Source organism: Takifugu flavidus, chromosome 21 (genome assembly GCF_003711565.1).
Source record: "Takifugu flavidus isolate HTHZ2018 chromosome 21, ASM371156v2, whole genome shotgun sequence".
Taxonomy (NCBI): Eukaryota; Metazoa; Chordata; class Actinopteri; order Tetraodontiformes; family Tetraodontidae; genus Takifugu; species Takifugu flavidus.
In genome coordinates, this window is record NC_079540.1 from 1,861,119 (window position 1) to 1,884,655 (window position 23,537).

Here is a 23,537-nt window from a genome sequence, read left to right on the forward strand (position 1 = left end):
GGCAGCTGAATTTGTGGCTGTGCCCCAAAAAAATCTCCATTTTTATGACACAGTTGTGATTTTAAGGACAGCCTGGAGTTTTAATTATCCAATCACTTTGTTGACAGCAGTCGTTGTTTATGTTTAATGTTTGAAAAACCCCTCACCCTAACCCAAAGGCAAAAGGAAACCAAGAAATGCCTGTTCTCAGCTCAGGATGGAGTATTCTCACTATAGGAGTCAATTTTAGTTTTCATTATGGGGGAAATGTTATGACACTCATGGCAGATTTCACCAGTGCGCTAGAATCCATGAAGCAAGGAAACGGGTTCATCCAGAGGGGAATTCCAGCGCTCTTCATTGGTGGGTCCTGACTGTCAGTGACATATATGACACCTTATTAGCCTTCCCACACACAACTGGGACACCAGACATATTGTATAGGACCAATATGGAGACTGACACTGCCATGAGGAAAATGTATTATCTATAGTGTCATACAGTTAACAACACCTCATATATATCTTTAATGTTTCTAGTATTTTAAGGTTGTTTTTTTTATATCTAGTCACACAGAATTGTATGATAAATTAGCTACCTAATTAACATAGACTAGGTAAAATCTAAAACTATGTTGCAACGTGTCATAAAACTTTTGACCAATGAGAGAATATTTCATCATTACTGTACACAGGTGTGACTCAGTTATTCTGCAAGACTGGTGAAGCAAAAGCTTTTTAAAGGAGCAGCCCATGTCCAATGTGTACTGACTGGTGTTTGCTGACTGTCTTTCCATAGAAACCAGTAAGTGAGGGTCAGAGAGGCTGCGACCAGGCCGAATTATTATTCAGCTTCTATTACCAGCCAGCCCAGAGACATGGTTCATGTCAAGCTCAATATTGTATTGCACATGATTATATTTTATAATATAATCTCTCTCTCGCTCTCATATTTATACTGGTATACAGTATATACAATTCTAAAATTGAAAAGTAAATTGACCTAAAAATTTTAATGAATTAAAAAAAAAAATTAAAACAATTTAAGTGACAGGGTTTATATTCTGTTTTTGATCACTCTCCTTTTTTAATGACTTTTTTGACAATTTAAGGTAGATCCTACAGATTGGTAGATCGTTTCAAGTACAGAGCGTGTCGTAAAAAAAAAAGTTTCATAAATTCTCAAGAAAATAAATCTAGCAATATTAGTTTATATAATCTTCTTTGAAAAAAGACAGGACTGTTTAAAATGTTCTAATAACCCTAAATATCAAATATGTTTACTTGTAATACACAAGTTCCTCCACACGGCGTCACTAAGAACACAAACAGCCAAACAGAAAGTCACATCTAATCTAAATCAAATAATATCAGCAAAAGTAAGAATTATGATCATTTTATTAGAATGTCTTTAAAAACAAACAGATCACAGGAAAGCATGCACACATTCCTTACAAACTGGTCATTATCAACAGGATTTCCCTGGAAACCAGGATCAGCGATCATTCGACTATCATAAAACTGTCATTAAGAATGTGCATTTGGGGATGTTCATCTCATTCAAGGGAATAAACAGTTGATAAAGCCTAGTGGATAACGGCTGTATTTTAGAAATAACCCTACATTCAAGCAGTGTTTTGTTTTGGCCATATTTGTTCAATTCTCAAGACCAACCTGCAGTCATTCAGGACTATTTTCCTTTTAAAAGGTACCCTGAAAGATGGCACTATGGATGCTTCCCCTTGAAAAACAGTTACTTTCTATTATTTCTCATTAAGACAAAACCAAACATTAACAATAAATTGGTCCAACAAAAGTGCAATCTGATCTTTGAAGCACAAATTAATACTGAGGTTTTTATAAACTTTACAGAACAGAGATAAAACCATAGACAAGAAACACAACATTAATAAAAAATTTCAAATAAAGAAATTCCAGTGGCAAATATTCTCAGAACATGATAAAATAATAATATACCTCTATACTTTTAGAGAATAATTTAAATTTAGAACAATATCTGTATAATATACAGTGTGTACAGATCTGTAACCCTGTATCTGGCTGCTTTGATTGCCCATCTTAGCAAGACACCGAACACTGGATTACATTAATATGTCTTCCACTGAGTTTATTGTAAATATGTACAAGAGCTCCATAACTACGAAGGCATTCAAAGAAAGAAAATACATTTTGGCACAGGCACCGATTTAAATGTACAATAAAACTAGCCGCAGAAACCCACCCAGAAAAATAATGTGACTTCTCTCACCCCTCGGTGTTCTGTTCATGACAGAACAGAAAAATATCCATATAAAGTGGCTAAAAAGTGGAGTAAAATTTGGCTTAATCATTGCTGGAAGAGTAAGAGAGGGAAAGGAGGGATCTGCCTCTACAGACCTGACAGCAGGGACTACAGTGCATTTCTGTCAAATGATAATCCGCTGTTTGATGTTTTTCTTCCTGAGCGCTAAGTAAACAGGAACTGGAAATGCTACTAACAAGAAGTTTGGAGTTGGACAACTCATAATACCAACTGTTAGCTTACTGGATGGCCCAAGCTCTTGAAACAATAGTAATTTTGACAGTTTAACTGATCAATTCCAATTTATAGAAACATGGATCTCGGCCTCGAGTGATCCTCTTGTGCCAACTCTTCCTGAGACGAAGTGCCAGACCCTCGACTGACCGGACCGGCTCTGCCGTCCCTGCGGACCAGTCGGCGTCAAAACTAGAGTTTGCTGGGGATGTTCTTGCCTTTCACGGAAGTGCTAAACGATGGCGCTCCTATACCTCGTTGATGGTGCGCTCAGATGGCATGAAGTTGACGGAGTGCGACGACGACATGTAGAAGGACTGGGTCTTCCGGTTGAGACGAGCGCGCTTGCTGGCTACGCACAGGCTGCGCTTGCTGGAGGAGATGATTTCTGTGATGAACTTCTTGCAGTCCACGCAGATCTCCATGGCGACCCAGTCCTCAGTCATCTCCTTGGGCAGCTCGAGCTCGTCCTGTGAACCGGCGTCCTTGCTGCCATGCTTAGACAACCTGCGGACAGAAGGGGGGGGACTCAGAACAGAATATTTGATTTTATCAGTGCATAAAAGGGGAAGGGACTTACTTGGAAACGCTTCTGCGGAGGCTGTGTCGGCTCTGAGAGGATCCAAACGGGTGCTTGTCCTGCTCGGCAGGTGCAGGTGCTCCACTCGCCCCTTCTTTAGCTGCAGTAACGGGTCCCAACGAATAAATGGGCAATGTTGAGTAGGGTTTGGACGGCAGTCGCATCTGAGGGTACACATATATGGAGCACGGTAGGGTGTTAATGGAGGAGCAGAGGGGGCGTAAGAGGCAGCAACGATCACAAAAGATGGTTTAAAAGAAGGAGTTTGGGAAACAGCCTCTTACCTTTTTCGAGCACTGGGAGCAAACAGGCCTGGAAATGATAAAAAGAAACTGCTAAGCTTAATGTTTATTAAGAGATGATACTTTAAGTCAAAGACATTTTAATTGAATTCCCCCTTGAAGTCAAGCGGGTGATTTTTACCTTTTGCAGAACTGACAGGTGTACGACCAGGTGAAAAGAGAAAACTTCTTGTTTCGACATGAAAAGCAAAGCTGGAAAAGGAGAAAAGATGAGGAGGTGTCAGTCTGAATGTGAGACCGTGAGTGACAGCGGAGAATTGTCCTGACGGCACCTTTCCCTTCTTGAGCGCAGTGTAGATGTCTTTATACTGCTGAAACTTCTCCAGCTCGGCCTTGACCAGGACCTGTCTGATGTGCATCACCTCCTCCACGGTGAGAGCCAGGCACTGCACAGGGTAGCAGAACTCCTCCTGCAGGACCAACCAGCATCAACCAACTACATCTTATACTTCAGTCCAGGAAACTTAAACAGTGACAACTGCGAGACATGAATGAGATCTGCTGCCAAGGAGACAAACACCCGGTGAATATGGTCGTGTTAAAGATTCCAAAAATACCACTAGAGAGAGATCATTGTAAAAACCAAGAGACCAAGCATGCAGCGAGGTGATGGAGGTGAAAACAGCAGCCTTTAACGTGCTATGGATGCTCTCCATCATCAGGGAGACTCCAATGGCGTTAAAATGCATGTTAATGCAACCCACCCACGGAAGATCTGCGCACCAGCAGCCTGATGTTTTTGACCGGTTTAGAAATACTGAGCTGTTAGTTCTTGCAGAATATTTCTAGAGCGGTCCATTTTGAGTTTAGGATATAGTGGCTTGTTTTTACGCCCCCACAGAACGACGTACCGTTCCCCACGGACCGCTGGTGGGATCCACCTGACCAGCACACAGAAGGCAACAACGCATTCAAACGCATTCCACAAGCCAATGACACGTAGCATGTTAGCTTCACAATCATTTCTTCAGAGACTTAAAATTACAAGCATGGCATGAAATCTAATTTCACAATAGAAGAGCTCATAACAGGAAGTCCCATGACAGGGAAGCATCAGATGGCATCCTTTTCAAAAACTGCACTATGACACGGCATCCTTCATCCCGTGACTTCTGCCCACTTGGTCGCAGACACAATGGATCTTACACAGTGCCCTTATTAAATCCAGAAATGGACAGAGGGAACCACTTTACCTTGGAGCCGGGATCCGTCCTCAGCTGCAGCATTATAGAAAAACATTAAGCAGTGGAGATCAGATGCTCGATCATTGTCAGCAATAAGAAATCAACAGAAATACTGAATATAACACTTCAATTCATGTAAGAAATGAACATGAATAATGAACCCATCAGTGATATCTGTGCGCTAGTGTTACCTTTTCTGTTCTTTAAAAAGTGTAGTTTGTGAAAAATATCCAGATCTGACTGCCCTCTGGAGTGGTAATTCTGGTCCTGTCCACCATTAAGCAGGCCAGTAGTAAACATTGACCAATTTCTTTCTGAGTCCTCCTGTCCTGTGCCTTCAATTACATCCCTCAACCTCAGTGGAATCACAGGACTGTGCAGAGCACCAGTGACCTCATGCTAAACAAATGAGCAGTCACAGGACCAGAGGACATGCTCGAGGTGTAGTGTCATCAGTCTGAAGCTTGCTGCATTCACTTTGGCATATAGAGACTTTAACATATGGTCTGATTGCTGCACACAGTCTATTCCCACCAAAATTAAATCATGCATCATTAAAGCTTGTTGTTTTCAGCTGTACTGTATCAGTGACGTTAGCACATACGAGGCGTTTCCTTGTGATTAGAGGAATGTTGACATCATCGGGTCACTCAACAGGTCTGATGTTTGGCTGTTTAACTGGTTTTATACAGGGTTTAAGAAGTATTTTAATAAAAATGGTTTCTCTAGTGAACATACCAAAGATTTGGAGGTTTGTCTCGATGGCCGCGAAAAGGGGAGAACAACAGTAGGGGCCTCCTTCTCGATAGAATGCCGCCTCTGTGAGGACTGACGCCTGTCTGACTGAGGTGGACCGGACATGGGCAGGAAGTTTGGAGGAGCTTGAGAGAGAAATCAAACCAAAATGAACTGCGATGGACTGCGAGTTGAGCATTCAGTGCGGGCTGGAGAGCTCTTACTTCGCTTCCCTATCATGGACTCGGGTGATGTGTCATCCCTGCTGCTCCGTGTCCCGTCCTCCTGTCAGTCAGAGCACACCCAAAATTAGCCGCACGAATCACGGTTGCTAAAAATCCCTCTGGTTCACGCCTATCAAATGGAGACTGAAGCTCCATCTCAACAAAATTAAAGATTTTACAGAAGAAAGCAAAGCTGACATCAACAGTTCCACAAGTCCCACATCTCACATCAGATTCTGAGCTGTCCAGCTCCGCCAGGGTCGGTGCTTTGAGAAGCCTCTTCCTCTGGCTCAGGGGCAGCGCGCCACCTGGACTCGGGCCCGTGGTCCCACTGGCCAAGGACTGGGTACTGACGGCCAACTTCCTGGACGCATCTGGAGTGTCTGCAGATGAAATGAATGAACTTGATCTTTCCATGGAAGGCTGGAAGGTGAGCGTACATGAAGTGAGCGAGGGCAAAACTTTCCTTCTTAGCTACATTAATTTAAAAATCTTAAGATTAACATTTGATGGTTTTTACAGCGACGTCGCAAAATATGGCGACAACATTGGGCATTCATTGATGACAATCAACACTAAGAAACATAAATGGCGGAAGGTTTTGTCGATTAAAATCTTCAACTCAAAGTAAATACCCATGAGTCACTGCTCAGTGGCATTACCTGAGCTGCGGAACAGGTCCTGAGGAGTGCTGATGCTTTTTCCAGCGCCTGTAAAACAACGTAACTTGAAATAAAACCATTCACACGGATAAAACACACCCACACACAGAAACCAATGGGAGAGTTTGACTATATGAGGCATCTGGCAGAGCAGGTGTGAGTCAAAGGAGTGAGGTGCAAAAGGAAATAATTCACACATAATAATAGGAAAATGGAGGAACGCACTAAGTGAGGAGAGGAGTATTAATGCGAGGTCACGGAGATGAAGATTATTCCCCTACATCGGTCTACAGTGTGGCTGTTGTGCAAGAATGCAGAGCAACCTTTTCTTTTAGTGACATAATCATTTTTAATATTTGACGGATTATGGTGACAATGCAGGACAGACTGGCTGCAGGGATGATCGCTAATCTCACCTAAACCATAAACCTCGTCGCCATACGCTCACTGCCAGCTGCGATACCCACAAATTTATACCATTCCAATCAATCTAGACATGCAGAAAAGTGGAAAATTACAGATTAAGATAACTGTTTCACACTGTGTGAGATTCAGCGCCACTCTGGGAACTCTTTGCCATCTTAATCTGTAAAAGTCACAGTGGTGCCTCACAAACAAGACACGAAAAAAACAGAGGTGTGCCTGTGTGCTTGTGCTAGCTGTAAAATAGCCGGGGATGGGAAACTGGCTACAACAACGGGAACAATGGGTGACGACAGACGTTACCTGATGAGTCAAAACTCTGCGACATGCTAAGAGGTCGCACGACTGACAGATATGCCGAAGTTTGGAGGAGAAAAAAGAAAGAGTATGTAAAAAAAAAAAGAGAAATATGAGGAGAAAAGAGTTAAAATGGACAGTAATGATAGGGAATAGTCCAAGGTCAGAGCTAAATAATCAGTACAAAACAATAATTTTCATGCATGATTATGAAATAACTCCTCCTTGTAACCATCATTCATTTCTATTACAAAATGGCACCTGTAACAAGACTATAATTGAGTGTGGTGAATCAGATAACTATGCATTTCAGAGGGATTATCCTTCATTCTTTCATTTTCTTTAGCGGAGGATGTAACCTTTCCCTTTCACCACCACCCACATTCTCACGCTCACGCTGGACTCTACCACCGTGGTGCCTGAGACAGGTCAACTGCTTCCTGTGTAACCACAGATCATTCATTTGTGGAGTGTAACTGCATTTGTTGTGGCAAACAACTGAGCACTGAGAGCTGCTCTGATAGTAATCCTTGTTAAACATTATGACGCTTTCACGTGATTGGATCAATACAGGAAGAGGGCTGTTAGGGTAATTCTGATGGATGTGGTTGAAGGAGAGGACGTTAGTGGTTTTTGAACTCTGAAGTGCTCGGGATCATAAAGTGCAGGCGCAGGAGATAAGATTGCGTCTCTGGTAATATTGCCAGTGTAGCATTAACACCTCTGCACGTACCCAGGCGGCTCCTGCGAATCAGGTCCGGCGAGACAGGCCTCAGCTTCCTCTCGGCTTTGATGCCCTCCAGCAGGCGCTCGTGAAGGCTCTGCGGACGCGGCGGGTGGGGTTTCAGCTTACGAGCCGAGACCTGGCGGCCACAGGAGATCGTCGCCGTGAGCGAGCGAAGCCTTTTTTTTGGCAACAATGAGAATTTCCCGCTAAATGACGGTAGCAGATACTCACGGGGTTGAGGGGCGGCCGTGATCTGATGAACTCCAGAATGATCTCATGGGCGCTTTTCTTTAACCGGGGTGGGATGTCTCCGTTCACCTGAAAGGACAACGTGCACAGCCGCCCAGAATCAAGATCTCGCTGCAGTGACAGCGAGACAGTTGATCCGGTTACATACTTACCATGACTTTTCGCAGCTTATAGCGTTTGGAGCGGATGTCGTCCATCAGCATTTCGTAGGGCGTCAGCTGGTACTCGATGGGCAGCGGGTTATACTGACGCTCCTGGACCTTCTTCAGCTTGACCCCGTCACGCAGGTTGCGCATCACCTGCACCCAGAACCTGGCCTGGGGTGGATGCTTTTATCAGCGTTATTGTAGAGATTCATCACAGTTAGAGCTCATTTATGTGCTCATTTAAGGTTCCTCTCACCCAGTCTGCGTTTTGAAGCTCGTCAAGATCTTTAACAGGTTCCTTCATGTCGCCTTCCATCCGACGCAGGTTCTGAAACACACACACACGAATAAGCCGGGCCAATATGACAGAATATTGTTTCTTAGGGTTAAGGTTAATTAAGGTTAATGGGAACCTGCTCACTGGACAGTGATCCAAACGGATTTTTAAACATCATGTTTTTCTGTTTATTTCCTCAGAACAAACATGAGAAGCTGAGAGGGATGTGGAAAAACGAGAACAGTGAAAGTCATTGACCGGCGTAATTTGCAAACATGTGTGCTTTACTGTGTATGGCTCCTCATTAGCAATTATCCGTAACATCGAGCGGTAGGGCCGAGCGGCCCCTACGACTGGAGGTCTCCACCCATAAGCTGCTTAAACCGCTGTAATACGCTTTTACCGCATTCTGTACATTACATAACCATCTTTGCATGAACCACGGCTGCCTGCACGCTTGCACTGGTGTGGCTGTGGTGGGATAAAGAAACGGTAACTCAGAGGCAGTAAATATAAAAAAGATGTGGCTGCATAGACTCAACTGAATTAGAGATGAAACGAGCCCAGAAAGAGTCCAAAAATATAGACCATCTAGAGGTTTTTCACCAGCTCTGCATTTTCTCTGACTGTAACTAAATATCGTACGTAATGAACCAAATAAACGAATCTTCTTGTTTGTGTGCCCCCATGTGAGCTCGTGCCCATGTAGAATATCATTTATTTGGAGTCTGATCGGTGCCGACTGCCTAACAGGCCGCGTGTGCACAGTCGCTGCAGTTCTGGACCGTTGCTAGTTCCTATAGCGCAGATTGGTTTGCATCCCCGATTTTAATCCAACTAACTGGCTATAGGACCCAAACCCAGGCTGACACTTCCTCATAGCTGCTCCGCGTCACCAAACCTTATCATTTCCTGCAAATCTCCGAATTCCTTTCATGGGTAGTTCCGTACTGATTGATCGGCCTTGTCGGCTGTGACTCATCAGCAGGCAGTAATCAGTTACCACGGTCATTAATCACAGCCCGCTGCTGTCATATGACAGAATGTCTCACCTCTTTTGCAGTCTTGATCTTCTCTAAAAAGGTGCATAGTTCCCTGGCTTCTGCAAAGAGGGCGCGACACACAGCCTGGTAATGGTTGGGGGCGTCTGATGGGCTGGGCAGGTGTGAAGAACATATCTGAGGAAGAAGAAAGGGAGGGAACCGCCTGATATATATTATGGCTTAAATTTTAGTCAACATTGCATATAGCAGCTTCCATCTGAAACACGTGCTTGGCATATTTCAGGGAAGCTGTGTAAACCAGGATGATGAACAGCATGAACCTGATTGTCAAGTCTGAGGGACAACAGCATAACAATCCATTTAAAGCCCTGTCAACAATGGAATTTGACTACAAACCTAATAAAGCATGTCAGAGCATTAATACCATGAAAAGGAAACCAGTTGCAATTTTGCACATTCTTCTGTTGGGTTTGGGTGACACAGCAGAAATGTCACCTTCCCTGTCCGGTTTACACCTAGTAGTACATTTATGGAGCCTGAGTGTTGATATTATGGTTATTCTGCTGCCTCAGCAGTTTCCATTGTTTCTGATAAACACGAGAAAAAAGGGAAACTAGAGGATGAATTCAAGAGGGAGATCTTTGGTGGGTGGATGGCAGCTCACACGGCTTCCTCGCTTCCATCGCTCCATTTTGCACAAGTAAAGAGCAATCCCAGTCGGCACATTCAGCACCAGAACTCTGGTGCCTCGGCGACCTCAGTGAATCCGAATTCTACCCCTTAGACCTTGTTTTCATTGGTGATGAGTGAAGGGTTGTCCCAGTTCTTCATATGGTGGAAACAAAGACAAAGCAAGACCTTACACTCATATTTCTTTCATCACAGATTGAATGGTTTGCTACTGCATTTTAATATTTAGCCACGTTTTCAATTGTTCTTTCCAATGAGCTAATGCATCTGCAGCTAAATATAGCTACACCAAAGGCAAATTGACTGCAAATTCCACCAGAACCTTGGCAACTATCGCTATTGGCGACGGCATGTTGACAGTGAGGCGTCGCTTCACTACTGCGACGTAGCGGTAGTCAAGTCCCCTTTCCTGAGGGGAATGTTTTGATCCCTCAGAGTGGCACGGGGAAGGGAGGAAAACATTCAGCCTTCAGGATTCAGCCTTCATCGCCTCACCCTTATCTTAGTGACCCCCTGCAATGACCCACGTGTCCTCGGCCTGACAGCGTGGACGGAAGATCAAGGAGGTGAGTTGACCAAAAGGGCAGTGGTAGCTTGGTCTGTTGGGGACTGAGGTGAGGCGCAGAGGGTTATGGGTTCAAGCCCCAGTGCAGACAAAACACAGAAGTTGGGGGGAGGTGCCAGAACACCTTTAGAGCCCTGCTGAGGTACCCTTGACAAAGGTACCGGACCCACAAATGCTCACATAGGGCACTGCAATGAAGTGATGACTTCGCCCATATGTGCACCCCTCCAATGACCCCAAAAGGGATAAAATGGTCTAGAAGAAGACGACAAATCGTCCAATTTAACCACATCACAGCAACAGATGCTGTTTACATTCAGCAAAGTAGAAAGGAAGGACTTTGGTCACCTTTGATAAAGAAAGTAGTGCCATGAAAATACGGAGAAGGGCCTTTACAAGATGGCCTCACTTTGGTGTGGGAGCTTACCGCGAGGATGTCCCGGTAGCTGCGGACGCTGCTGACCGAGCTGCCGGTGGTGGCGAGTACAGGTTCCTCTTCCTCTTCACACTCATCCTCCTCCTCCGTGGCCTCGTAGCCTTCATCGGGGCAGGGGTCGCTCTCGGTGTCTCCGGTGTTTGTCATCAGGTCTATCAGGCGCTCCAGCGGCGGGCTCAGTTCCCGCTCTTCATTTTCTTTGAGGCCGTAATCCAGAGCTTTGTAGATCATGACCCCCAGTGAGTCAATGACCTGACGGAGAGGGACAATATAAGACTGCAGATTTTTAACATTATCGTATCATGAGATAAATCCCATTCATGTGAAGGCCATAGGAAGGGCTGTATGACAAGGAACCCACGTCACAAAGCAAGAATTGCCCACTACTTGAGGCCGAAACTGACAGGATCCTGAGATTTCTGAGAGTAAAAAACAGATGAAGTCATAGTCATGTGACCTGGGGGTAGGAAGGTCTAAGCCTACACTGGACTTTTTACCTTTTTAACCTTTAATGAACAGCTTTTCATTGCAATTTCACTTGGTTTCCAATAAGGCCATAGAACCTGATTATTATCATAATCGGAGGACAATTTAATTTTGTTGGCTAAATCCAATTCATTTTGGACCTGAACTTGGTGGGAAAGGTAATAAAGACGCTTTGAGCTAAAGTGGGACACAAACTAACTTCCCTCAAAGATCACACGTGTCAGCACACGGGAAGAGCACGCAAGTCTGGAACATGTAGTGCAACCTTGTTTCTGCTGCGATGAAATGATAACCTGGACGTCTCGCTACAGGTGCTGTGTATTGTGAGCCGTTAATGAACAGAGTGTTCTTATCCTGAGAGGAATGTTGAAAAAGGGAGGCGTCCAAATAAAGGGCTGATGGGCACGGCTGCCTGTGGTAAAGGAGTGGCGCCACGGGAGGCCACCTGACATCTCTGACGGAGGCTGAGTATCTCAGGGAAAAACCACCACAGACCAGCGAGACACAATCTGAAACACTGTCCTCCCATGTCCCCTCTATAGGGACCCTAAAGCACTCCTGTTCACCGTTCTGTAAGTGTCAGACACTACACGAGTCCCCCGACACTAACCCACTGCTCCTAATCTCTCATGACTGTGTGAGTGTGTGCTTGCGTGAGTTGTACCACTGTTTGCCAGCCAACTGTGTGCAGTTGATAATCCCGTCCTAGGACAGAGGCGGAAAAAATCCCATTCTTCTCTCTCGTTACGTAACCTTATAATCTGCATGAAAACACCCCATGGAGGGTGGAGAACGCTGCAGTTTCATTCATGGTGGACGTGGGTGCAAAGGTTCGCAGCCGACCATGAATATTAACAACAAAGGCATCATCACCCAGGGTCCAACCATTACTCTTCGGAAACATGGGCAAGTTGTCATTTAGCAGATTTTAATTAAGCACCTGAACATGGCATCTTCCCCCAGGGTCTGGCTCTGGTGACACTATTATGGGATGCTGTTCATTAAGGGAACATGGCCGCAGACATGTGACACCTTGTTTTGCCATCATACAAAGCTGAGAAGCAGGAATGAGGAAGGGCACAAATGCAGATAAACAGTTAAGCAAGAAGAAGATCCAGAAAATCTACCATACGTCTGGTTGGGAAAAACATTTGGTACATTACAGCTGAGCAAAACTCGGCACCGCCCAGGAAATCAAACGTAGCTGCAACGGCTGACACACGTTTTCCTACACCAACGGTGGGGAAGCATCAACCTCAAATATTTTTGGGGCAGATGAATCATGTAGGTGTCAAAATGTGTGTAATATGAAGTCATGCTTTTATGATTGCACCCCATCTGACCTCACAACTGGCTTTTCTCATGCCCTGCAAACAAATAGTAACACTAGGCTCTTGCCTGACATCATTTCCCAGGCCATGAAGTGCTTCAGGCGTGTTTTTTCCAACAATGGCTCCTTTCATTGTCAAGCATCTCCATCTCCCATTATGTCCAGTGACGAATAAGCAGATGAATGTGTTGCTTCTGATTGCGAATAACCTCCAGTCTCCTGCAGGAACAATGTTGTTTTATACTAAATCAAGAAACCTGCTGGACGTCCTGCTGGTCCTGCTCATGGTTTCCCCCTGTTAAAAGCAAGGTTTTCCTGTTGTGACTGATGTTGTTGAGGCCTATTTATGTGTAGGCCTCACATACGGTTTGGCTCAGAATTGTGCTCATCACAGTTTTTGGCAGAGTTCAGGGCACGGCAAAATCTGTCAGCTAAACAGTCTTTCCGCATTTGCCGCAGCACATAGCACAGACTGTTACATAACTTGGGCTAAAAGCTAGAGGTCTTCCAAGGCAGGAGCTTTCAGAAACTCCAAGGGAAAAAAAAACCTGTGTTTTTATTTATGAGCAGTGAGCTGGAAGTGGTAGTATAAAGGTCGGTGGTGGTCAGGTGGGGACATTTCTTAAGAAAAAAAACCAAAAAAACAGCATCTCAAGATAGAGATCAAAACTGGCACAAGCTGAGACAACATGCTACATGGAGCCAATATCCCTGTTTTGCTATTTATTAGCAACCAAAGTTACTTTGCTGGGGTTTTAATGCAATAACACGCTGGAATTTCCAGCGCTCAGCGACAGATTTGACAGCTGAAAGAGGAAACTCAATTCATTTGTTCGCTGATAGATTTATTCTGTGGTGTGTGTAAATGGAGCTCAATAGTCGGTGAAGTGCATTCCTGTGGATTCGCGCAGGTTGTGAAATGTGTCTGTGTCCAGAAACGGAGCCCTCAGGGGCTGCAGAACCAGACACATAGATTCTTTTAAATGAAGCCGCCACTATCAGATAGTTCAGCCGATTGACCGAATAAAAGTGGGTCAACATTGAGTCCTCGGTGACTTTTAGGCTCGTGCAGCTGTCTACGATGACTCAATATGCTTTCCTTTGACGAGCATGACATTTCCAGACCTAACTGACACAAACGGTGCGAGCAGAGGGTGAAACTTTTGAAACAGTTAGATTCCCTCTTTAGGGAATTGGCTCGTGTGCGTGCTGGGGGAAAAAATGAGCAACTGGAACCTGAACAGAACTAACTGGAAATCTGTAATAGGATGCTACGACTAATCTCAGCGTAATCTTCACCTGCCGACAAAGTGGGTCAAGCTTATTCTGAAGGTTAAAAACAGAAGGCGAACTCCTGTTTGCAACTGCATCTCGTAAGATGAAGTTAGGAGAAGATTTAGGCTCTGACTAACAAGTTTAATGGAAAGGAACTAATTAAAATGCAGTTTGATCTCACCGATGATTAGATGGGCTTCTCTGACGTAAACCAGAGGAAATGGGTCGACCCAAGCTGGCGATTAACGCCAAAAGATTCAGTTGTGGAGACATATGGAGGGGAGGCTGACTGGGACACGCACTGGTGACAGTGAATAAATGGTAGCATACAAGCCTGTTAGCTCGTAGAGGTGTGGGGTGAACATGGCTCAGAGAGCGGCCATGAATCTCCATCAATGTCCAGGCTGTTTGCCGCCTGGTGCAACAAACACATGCATACTGTGCATGATCACATGAAGGGCAAAACAAACACAGGGAAGGCTCAGGCGTGCCCTGTTGACAGAGGTCTTTTTCTCTGTACACATAATAAAGCTGCACGTGCGATTACTCCTCCTAGTTTTATATAATCACCTCAGCTTTTTAAACCTCACCCCCCCCATGATCTCTTCAAGTGGTTTAATCATTATGGTGTTTGAAGTGTTGCACCATGCACTTCATCAGTCAAGGTGCAGTCCAGCTTACAGTTGTCGGAGAGTTGAAAAGGTTTGGATGCATATGCATTAAATGTCACAGAATACAAGCGGGTGGTTGATGGTTTCAAACTGGAGGAAAGGCTGGCACAAAACTCACCTCTAGTGACGTCGGCGGTGATGTGTATGTATCTGTAGAGACAGAAGAAAGACAGAGACGGTCAGCACAGCAAACAAGATGTAGCAATGGAGGCCCTAAAGAGAGAAGACTGAAACTAAAAAGGCAGCGAAAGCATATGAGACTGTTAAATTGGCTGAAAAACACACCAGTGAATGAAATTAGTCAGCAGCTACTGCTTAAGGAAGCGATCAACACCAGCTGCTCCATAAAACCTTCCTTAACTGGAATAAAGAAGGCAACGTTTCCTTGCCTGCTGGTGCTTCCCCCCCTTTTATTTGACATCAGTTCCCTCCTTACAGGGCACACCTTAACCTTTGATGGCTAATTGTGCACCAACTGTGACTGGGGCAAAAGGGAAACGCCGCCAAGTGTAATCACAGAGGTAAAAGTACAATCAGCCAGTGCATATAAACAGGTCCTGTAATGCTAATGCCTAGTGCTAATGCTGCACTGAGCGACACAGTTCCAGGGTCGAAACGTAATTACTCGTGGAAAAAAAACGTTTAATAGGATGTTTTCCCCCCACCCAGCTTAGAAAGAGGAGGAGAAAAACATAAACAGTCATCTACCAACGTTCATCAGAGAAACACTGGGCCCTCTGTTCTGTCCTGCAAAGGGGAGAAGGCTCAGTTACTTTTCTCTCCAAGGGAAAGTCTCAAGAGTGTATTTATTGATGGATTTAGAGTAAACAGCAGCCCCGCCGCTTAGAGAAATATCAACCCCCTCTGCTGCTGTTAAGGCTGCACAGACTGAGACACGTAGGACACCCGAATAAAACTCATTTTTGTATATTTTCCCACACCGCCATCCTCCAGTCCAATGCACAAAAACAGAAGGTTGTGTTCCGATTCGAGCTAATCGAATGACGTGTTAAACGGGTTAGGCTTTTTGAATAACATTACAGTTATAAATACCAGGCGCTCTGAATTCCTCCCTACTGTAGGCATGACTCACTGAAAATCAGCCCGTCCTCCGATGCAGCATTTAGAAGCAGGGGTGAGTATTGGAGGCCAGGTTGATTTAATAGCAGCATGTGCCTCACATCAGTTCGGCCGGGTTTAATTCTGTGCCCTGTGCATAACAAAATACAAATACCTGACATTCTAGAAGTAGTCAAGAGTCCACAACGACACAAGCAGCAAAACAGGAAGAGTGTAAACGAAGGAATGTACCCACATCGTGTCTTCTCGTCCTGGACTTTTGTCTTTACTTCACGCATTAGCTCTGTGTCAGTCTTTGAGAAATTTGTATGTTTTTAAAAGAGGAAAAAACCCTTATTTGTTGAGCTACTGTTTTCCACATGGGCTCATAGGGGTAAATATAGACAGTGTCAATCATTGGATCATTCAAAAGTGACCAGGGTATTCTGATGGGCCAAAATTTAGGGCAGTCTCCCAAAATACCCGAGTCAGACGGGAGCATCACACTCCCCGTGACCTCCCGACAGACTTCCAGGCTCCGCGATCATCGCAGTCAGTCTATTTCTGGGATTTGAGGTGTTTTGGGTTTTTTTTAGCAACGTTGACTGAATGTGGCGTTCACACACCCAGTTAACACTTGTGTTGTAAACATAAGCCAGGATTATGGAGAAGGGCGCTGCAGGGCCGGTTTGAGACATAGATATGGAAGGAATGGCATGAAACAGGATGGAAGAGAAAGAAAGGGACCAATAAGCTGCAAGGAGGAAGAAGACAAGACCTGGAGTCATAGGGCATCCACACCAAAGCCTCCTCCTCCTCCTGCTCCTGCTCCTCCTCACACCCAACCTTGTCTTTTAAATATCAGTGGAATGTACTGATGTCCTCTGAAAAACATTCTACAGACCTCAAAACCAGCCCTGCTGAAAACACCTCTGCATGATGAAGGCATGATAGACAACCCACTACTCTGCTATGTCCAGATCCACCCAGGTTGCCATGGAATCCTGCAGTTTCTTCAGCAGTTAAAACAGTTATGGAGTATATACGGCTCATATTAGTTGATATAAAACAGCTTTGTTTACCAAAACACCCCCAAAATGCTCAGTATTAGTGGAATTTTGCCAAGTATTACTGTCAATCTTCTGTCGACTGAATAATCACTTAATCTATTCATCAGATCTTGGTACATATGAAACTCGGTGATGTCAAATCTCCCTCATATGTAAGCCACACGAGCACCTGCTCTCCGCCCCAGGACCCTCCACACGTCACACGGAGGTGAACAGCCATATCTGACCACCCTCTGGCTGTTGATTTTGCTGAGGTGGTTGGTTGCGGGTGGATTGATTTGGACCTGGTTGCCTCTCAGGTGCTCTGCAGCCTGGAGGCATCTCATGGTTTCATGTTTACTGTAGCAGGCGCGGCTGCATCATCACAATCATCATCATCATCATCATCATCATCATCATCACCACCATCATCATCATCTCCAGCACTCGAGAGCAGCTTTGTTAACATATGAATAAGTCCTGAAAGGTGCTTTTGGTGTAATTATAAGCGCGAACACTCCCAGACTGTAAACAACAAATAACAGCACCGGCTGCTTGGTCTGCGGGGGCCACCGCGGAGCTATGCGGGGATCTGTGATGTATTATTAATAACCGCACTGGGCGACTGTAAACAAATTCACCACATGGCTGGAAGCAGACAGCCACAACAATATGGCCTCTATGGGGATGCTCCAAAGATTTGGCCCGTGAATGGAAGGAAAACGCTTCACAGCATAAATAAACTCCAACTAAGCTATCACACAGGATGAAAGCGTGGCTAAATCCTAAGATTTGGCCGGTGTCGGTTCATTTACCTGCGCTTCCGCTACAGTGCAATTTGACAGTCCCGTCCCTCCAGATCATCACATCCCCGGCTCCCTCGATTCTCCGCGGGTAGTCGATCGCCGAGGCGCCGGCAGATTTCAGGCTCTTCCTCCGCTGGATCTGCGCTAAAGTCCGGCAGCACTGGTAACACACTGCCCACGCCTGCTCCTCGTTTATGGGCTGGTTGTACAGGTTCAGGATTTCTTCCAGGGAAACCGGCGCGGCTCCGTCGTCGGGTTCCATGTTGATGTCCCGGTTGTTCGACTCGGGTGCGAGATCCCGAACGACGGCGGAGGAATTCAGCATCTCGTCGTCGGTGCCCGGTCGCTTTGCCATGTTTCACCTCTCTACGAGGGCCACATTGTGTTACGGGGGGGAAGCAAAGCAGCAACAGATTAATATTCCAGAAACAGACTCAAGGGAAGATGTTCCGCTGTCAACAGTTTGATGAGAGAAACGGGAGCAGCAGTCTGGCAGCAGGCTGCCAGCGTTGCCTACTCCTCAATAAGGAGGGTTCCTATTGGCTGCCCAAAAAAGGTAGGTCGATGACATCACATTCTAATTTGCATATTTTTCAATATGCGTTATAATGTCGAAATTATGAGCTAGAAAAATAAACTAAAAAAACCCTACCATAAATATGTTTTGAACTGCAAATGTCTTTTTTTAGTCCATTGAAATGGGTCAATTTACAGATATAAATACTTTGTAATCCGCATAAATAATTTTTGTCCTATTTAGTTGAAGGCTAACAGCAGTTTATGAATTATATCATGACTGGGTTTGCCATTCCATGCACTTTAGCAGAGGATGGAACACTATTTTAGATGCTACAACATCCTATACAACTCACAGTATGGAATATCATGGTTTGTAGTTCATGTAAAGCACCAAGAGACAATTTTGATTGCAACAGATGCTATATAAATAAAGACTGACTGATTGATTGATCATCGATCGATTGATTTGTAGTGATATAGAGGGCAGTTGCGGAACAGCGTAACAGTTGTAACATAGAATGTTGCTTTGAATGAAATTTCCTTCGACCCTTGATCCTTAAAATGTCAAATTTCGTATTTTTGTGTGACATTAGGTGCGAAGGTGAAAAAATTGTGTGACCTCACGTCAGCCGTTCCAGTGATTTATAAAGACTAAAAGTGCCGAACTAGTCTTAAATTTTCATTGTTATGCTGATGAAACTCAGCTATATCTATCCATGAAACCAGAGGAGACAGAGCAGTTAGTGAAGCTTCAGACCTGTCTTAAAGACTTAACGTCTTGGATGTCTTCAAATTTCCTTCTGCTTAACACAGGAAAAACTGAGGTCATGGTGTTTGGTCCTGAACCTCTCAGGGATAGATTAGATCACATGATCACTCTAGATAGTATCTCATTAACATCTAGTCTCTCTGGGAGGAATCTTGGAGTAATTTTTGACCAGAATCTGTCCTGCTATGGAACCAGCTCCCTGTCCAGGTACGGGAGGCTGTCTCTATCACTATTTTAAACATTAGGCTTAAAACCTACCTCTTTGAAAAAGCTTATTGTTACTAATTCTGTAGTTCCAGTTATTATCATAGACAGACAAATTATCATACTTAGGGGGTCGTCTAATCATTAGGTTAACATCTTAGTTATGCTGCTATAGGCCGAGGCTGCCGGGGTCCAGAAACATGATCACCTGACATGCCTCTGTCACCCCACTGGGTCATGGTTTCCTCTCCTCTCCTCTCCTCTCCTCTCCTCTCCTCTCCTCTCCTCTCCTCTCCTCTCCTAGTAGATCATTGATGATGTTGTTTCTTGTATAGTTTCTCTGCCCCCCCTGTGTATTCATCAATAGGTCTAGCCATCTTTATAGCTGTATGCTGGCCTGCCGACCTCTGACCCTGCTGACCCACTCTACTCTTATACCAGCAGCTTGTAGTATTAATGTATCTCTATGTTCTCTACCTATTCTCTCCTCTACCTGTCCTCCTCCCTCTCCTGTCTCTCTCTACCCAGCCCCCATCAGCAGGAGGGTCCCCCTACATGAGCCTGGTCCTGCTCTAGGTTTCTTCCTATCAAAGGGAGTTTTTCCTTGCCACTGTTGCTTGTTGGGGGTCAGGCCCTGGGATTCTGGAAAGCGCCTAGAAACAATTTTAATTGTAACAGACGCTATATAAATAAAGATTGATTGATTGATGGCAAATTTCTTCTGTGTCCATGTGAGGGTGACGTTAATTGTGATAGGGACTTGTCTCACAGGGATGGAAAATGTACAGATTTTAGTTTATAGTAGCAGATGAAAAAAGAAACACTGAGAGAAGGTTGTTGATTATTTTCTCTATAATTACTGTGGTGATTTACACTGAAAACACTGGTGAGAGCAACACATACAACATCTGCTAAGGATGATTGTGATGATGATTGTGCAGGATTAATTCAAAATAGTTGGTTACAAGTCGTTTGGGATATCCTGTGTATCTTTATCAAACATATCTTTAGCAGTTATTAGCTGTTTCCTGTCTGTTTTAGCAACTGTATACAAACTACTTATACATCAGCTATCTATCACTATTCCCCAGAAAGTTGGACTAAAACATCTTTTGCCTCTTAAATTATGTTAGTTTTGCAATGTTTTTATCTTCTAGGAATAAAATATTTGAAAAAACATATTAAATATTGTTACTCCAAGTTTGTGTGCAACAATAGGCAGAGTAAATGGGACAACGTAAAAATCGGTCAACTTTTCCTCAGGTACAACAAAGCAGGAATAGGTTCCCAAATAATAATTATACTAATTTAAATGCACCAATTTATTGTTTGATTTTCTGTAAACACTTTATGGTCTTGAAAAAAAACCCAGAAACTAATGTTTAAAATGAAATCAGCTTCCTTTATTGTAATTCAGGGTGAATATGTGATTGAAAGACCAGATGGGACTGTCCCCCAAACATATGTGTTCAGGGAGTCTGTTTCTCTCTTTCCCTGCCTGTGTATTTCCTTCTTCTTTTTAAAGCTTTTTGGCTGAACCTGGGCACAGCCATCGAGGTGGAGCAATGAGGCTCACCATCCTTCCCATCGGGCAGCTTCCTCTGAATAGTGGAATTATCATCATTTATCTGTGTGTCCGTCACTGGTGTCACCCTTGACTGAAATTTAGGCCGCTTGGAGTCGTGACAAGTTGGGTCGTCATCGTTAGAGTCACGATTTCTTTTCTGCCCTGTTTTTAACTGGCTCTCTTGGTTCAGCTGGGGGGTTTCACACTGCGACTGCAACGTCTGTCCATTTTCCTTGCTGGCAGTGACCTCTGGCTCTTCAGAGGTAGTCCCCACCCTTCAAGACACAAATACATGACTTAAATAATTATCTGAGATCCTGCAATTTTTTCAAATGTATAAATCAAAGGTTTTAGGACTGAAATGAATGATTTTTGTGTAGACTTACTCAGTGTTTGTCAGAAAACCATGATGCAGCAGTTGAGCTGGGGTAATGCGCGTAGCAGGATCTAGGTCAAGCATTTTCTTTAGCATGTCAACAAAAAGACCAAGTCCTAGATTTTCGCTGCCTTTAGTAGGGATGTCCTGGAACAAAAAAAAATTGATTTAAAGTAGCTAATTACTCTCTAAATATATTCTTTATGCTATAGAGAAAGGGTTGTTACATTGATGTGAATAACAAATTAAAACTGGAAAAACATACGCTTAAAATGTCATCCAGAGAATCCAGAAAATGATATGCTGTTGTTCCGTGGCATTTCTAAACAGATAACAGAAAAGGAGTTAAGGACAACAAAATAAACATTCCTACCTATTAATTTGGGAAAAAATTAGAGTCCGTAAGAAATATCTTAGACAAACTACCACAGACACCTTTAGTTTCCATGATCGATTCCCTGCGCACATATATTTCTTAAAGTATTGCTTCGTATTTATTCCTCCATCCAGCATTCGATTCGGAGGTTGACCTAGTAGGTCCACAATGCTTCTCATCTGTGGGTAAAGAAAACACCACGTCACAATATTCACCAAAGAAAAGTTTGTTGCAGAAAAGTTCAAAGAAAAGAATGAAGTAAACTCCAAATACTACAAATATACTTACCATTTCATACTCATTGTCCCCATCAAACAGCGAAATCCCCAGGTGTAACTTGGCAGCCAAACAGCCCAGAGACCACATGTCGACAGCCTCTGTCAATGGAAGACCCAGAAGGACCTCTGGAGACCTATAAAAGGGTGTTAATTTGCTTTTTACAATTGGTTATTTATAGATTTCCATGATTTTAAACATTTGTAAAAATAATTACCTGCAACAGAGGACCTGTATAACTGAGCCCTGTGGTACAGTGGAGGCAACAGTGGCAATTCCAAAGTCAATAAGTTTGACTCTGAAAGGCTGCTTTTCATGGTCCACTAACATAATATTGTCCAGCTTTATATCACAGTGAGTCAGTCCCACGCTCCTCAGCGATTGAAGTGCAATTGCAAGCTTAAAGCGAATAAAACACTTTCAGAATACTTTGTCAACATTAGATCAAAGGGCTATTAATAAAAAAGGAAGTGCAGTGAGACGTACCTGTTGGACAATAGATCTGATTGCCTTTAGAGGCAGAGGACGAAAATCGTTCTCCGCCATGTAGTCAAATAGACTTTTGTCCAGGTACTCGAAGACGAAGCAGAAATATCCTCTGTCAAAAAAGGCTGCGTGAACCTGGACAATGTTGCATTTTTCTGCATCCAGTCTTTGAAGCCTTAGCAGGGCTTGTATCTAAGGAGACAAATGTCAAGGTTCACCTTAATTAAACCACATACAGGGGCAAATAGGAACAAAAGTTGTTATTACATACTTCCTGCTCTACACAATCATAGTAATGTTCCTCTTTCTTCATGACTTTGACTGCCACAGTCTTGTTGTCTCTCAACCTTATACATTTGACTACTTTGCCAAATGCACCCTCTCCCAGAATGGACTGCACCAGATAATTGGTTTGTCTGGAATAGAGGATGCTTCCAATTTCCACTATGTTCTGCTCGTATGCGGAGGGATATGGACACCAATGTTGGTAGCTATGTTAGAAGAGAGAAGAAAAAAGATTAAGAAAAGTCTTCTTTAAAAATCAAAATGGAGTACAGAAACTCTAGGGAAACACTGATCTCATGACAAGTTGGAGTCATTATAAACTATCAAGCAGCTTCAGTATCACCTTAAGCTTCCCTCACTGCACAGTGCCCCATTTACCAAAGGACTAAGCCACCCTAACAACTGTATCCAAAGATATACGATGCCTGCTATTTCTCCCCTTACACCATTAAAATAACCCATAATTTCTAGTTTTGTCGCAGAAACTTTAAGAGCCGCTTCACTCATAAAGCTGCAGTAGAACAGCAATAAAAGGGATGTACGGGACTTCCGGTTGATTTGGGGACATGGGTTACGATTATATTTTTGTAGATCTTGTCTGCCAATTTTGTCTACCTATGTCTGCGGTCACTCTATTCTCAAAATAAAATTATTTCATGCTCATTTCCAAACAACAATATCAAATTTTCACCACACCTCGTGTGTGTGTGCATTGTCATGATTTTTTGTGCATGGAGAAGGATATATAATAAAAATATAACTTGTCCAATACTCAGACACTAAAATAATCATTAGAGAGAACGTCAATCAGGTCCACCATTTTGTCAACAACCTGCAATTTCTACAAGGCCAGACATTTATTTTTAGCTAATGTAAATTTCCTTGCCAAATAATTAAATTGATCAAAACTTACCAGTGTGCCATCTTTTGTGTAGTGCTGAGTAGTTTGTTTGTTAGGATTTTACAAACCAGAATATTTCCAAGCAGA

General features: G+C 43.7%; 2 protein-coding genes across 11 annotated transcripts; both read right to left on the reverse strand.

Moving 5' to 3' along the window:
* Nucleotides 1-1,358: 1,358 nt before the first annotated feature.
* Nucleotides 1,359-18,204, reverse strand: spire1a (spire-type actin nucleation factor 1a). 10 transcript variants are annotated; one of them, XM_057020629.1, is made up of 19 exons: nt 17,701-18,204; nt 14,896-14,927; nt 11,007-11,267; nt 9,373-9,498; nt 8,300-8,371; nt 8,050-8,226; nt 7,880-7,966; nt 7,655-7,784; nt 6,202-6,249; nt 5,768-5,922; nt 5,540-5,600; nt 5,319-5,461; nt 4,590-4,613; nt 4,248-4,277; nt 3,669-3,806; nt 3,518-3,588; nt 3,379-3,406; nt 3,095-3,258; nt 1,359-3,021 (listed from the first exon to the last, which is right to left on the reverse strand). In XM_057020629.1, the coding sequence occupies exons 1-19, from the start codon at nt 18,044-18,046 to the stop codon at nt 2,763-2,765; spliced, it is 2,352 nt and encodes a 783-aa protein (XP_056876609.1). In that variant the 5' UTR covers nt 18,047-18,204; the 3' UTR covers nt 1,359-2,762. The 10 variants fall into 10 exon arrangements, with proteins under 10 accessions (XP_056876609.1, XP_056876607.1, XP_056876606.1 ...); XM_057020627.1 differs by having other exon boundaries at nt 8,050-8,214; nt 11,007-11,291; XM_057020626.1 differs by having other exon boundaries at nt 11,007-11,291.
* Nucleotides 18,205-20,564: 2,360 nt separating this feature from the next.
* LOC130518175 (homeodomain-interacting protein kinase 1-like) lies at nt 20,565-22,825 on the reverse strand. Its single transcript, XM_057020573.1, has 8 exons — nt 22,536-22,825; nt 22,265-22,456; nt 21,996-22,177; nt 21,791-21,914; nt 21,562-21,681; nt 21,392-21,448; nt 21,137-21,273; nt 20,565-21,025 (listed from the first exon to the last, which is right to left on the reverse strand). The coding sequence occupies exons 1-8, from the start codon at nt 22,575-22,577 to the stop codon at nt 20,653-20,655; spliced, it is 1,227 nt and encodes a 408-aa protein (XP_056876553.1). The 5' UTR covers nt 22,578-22,825; the 3' UTR covers nt 20,565-20,652.
* Between the last annotated feature and the right edge of the window lie 712 nt (nt 22,826-23,537).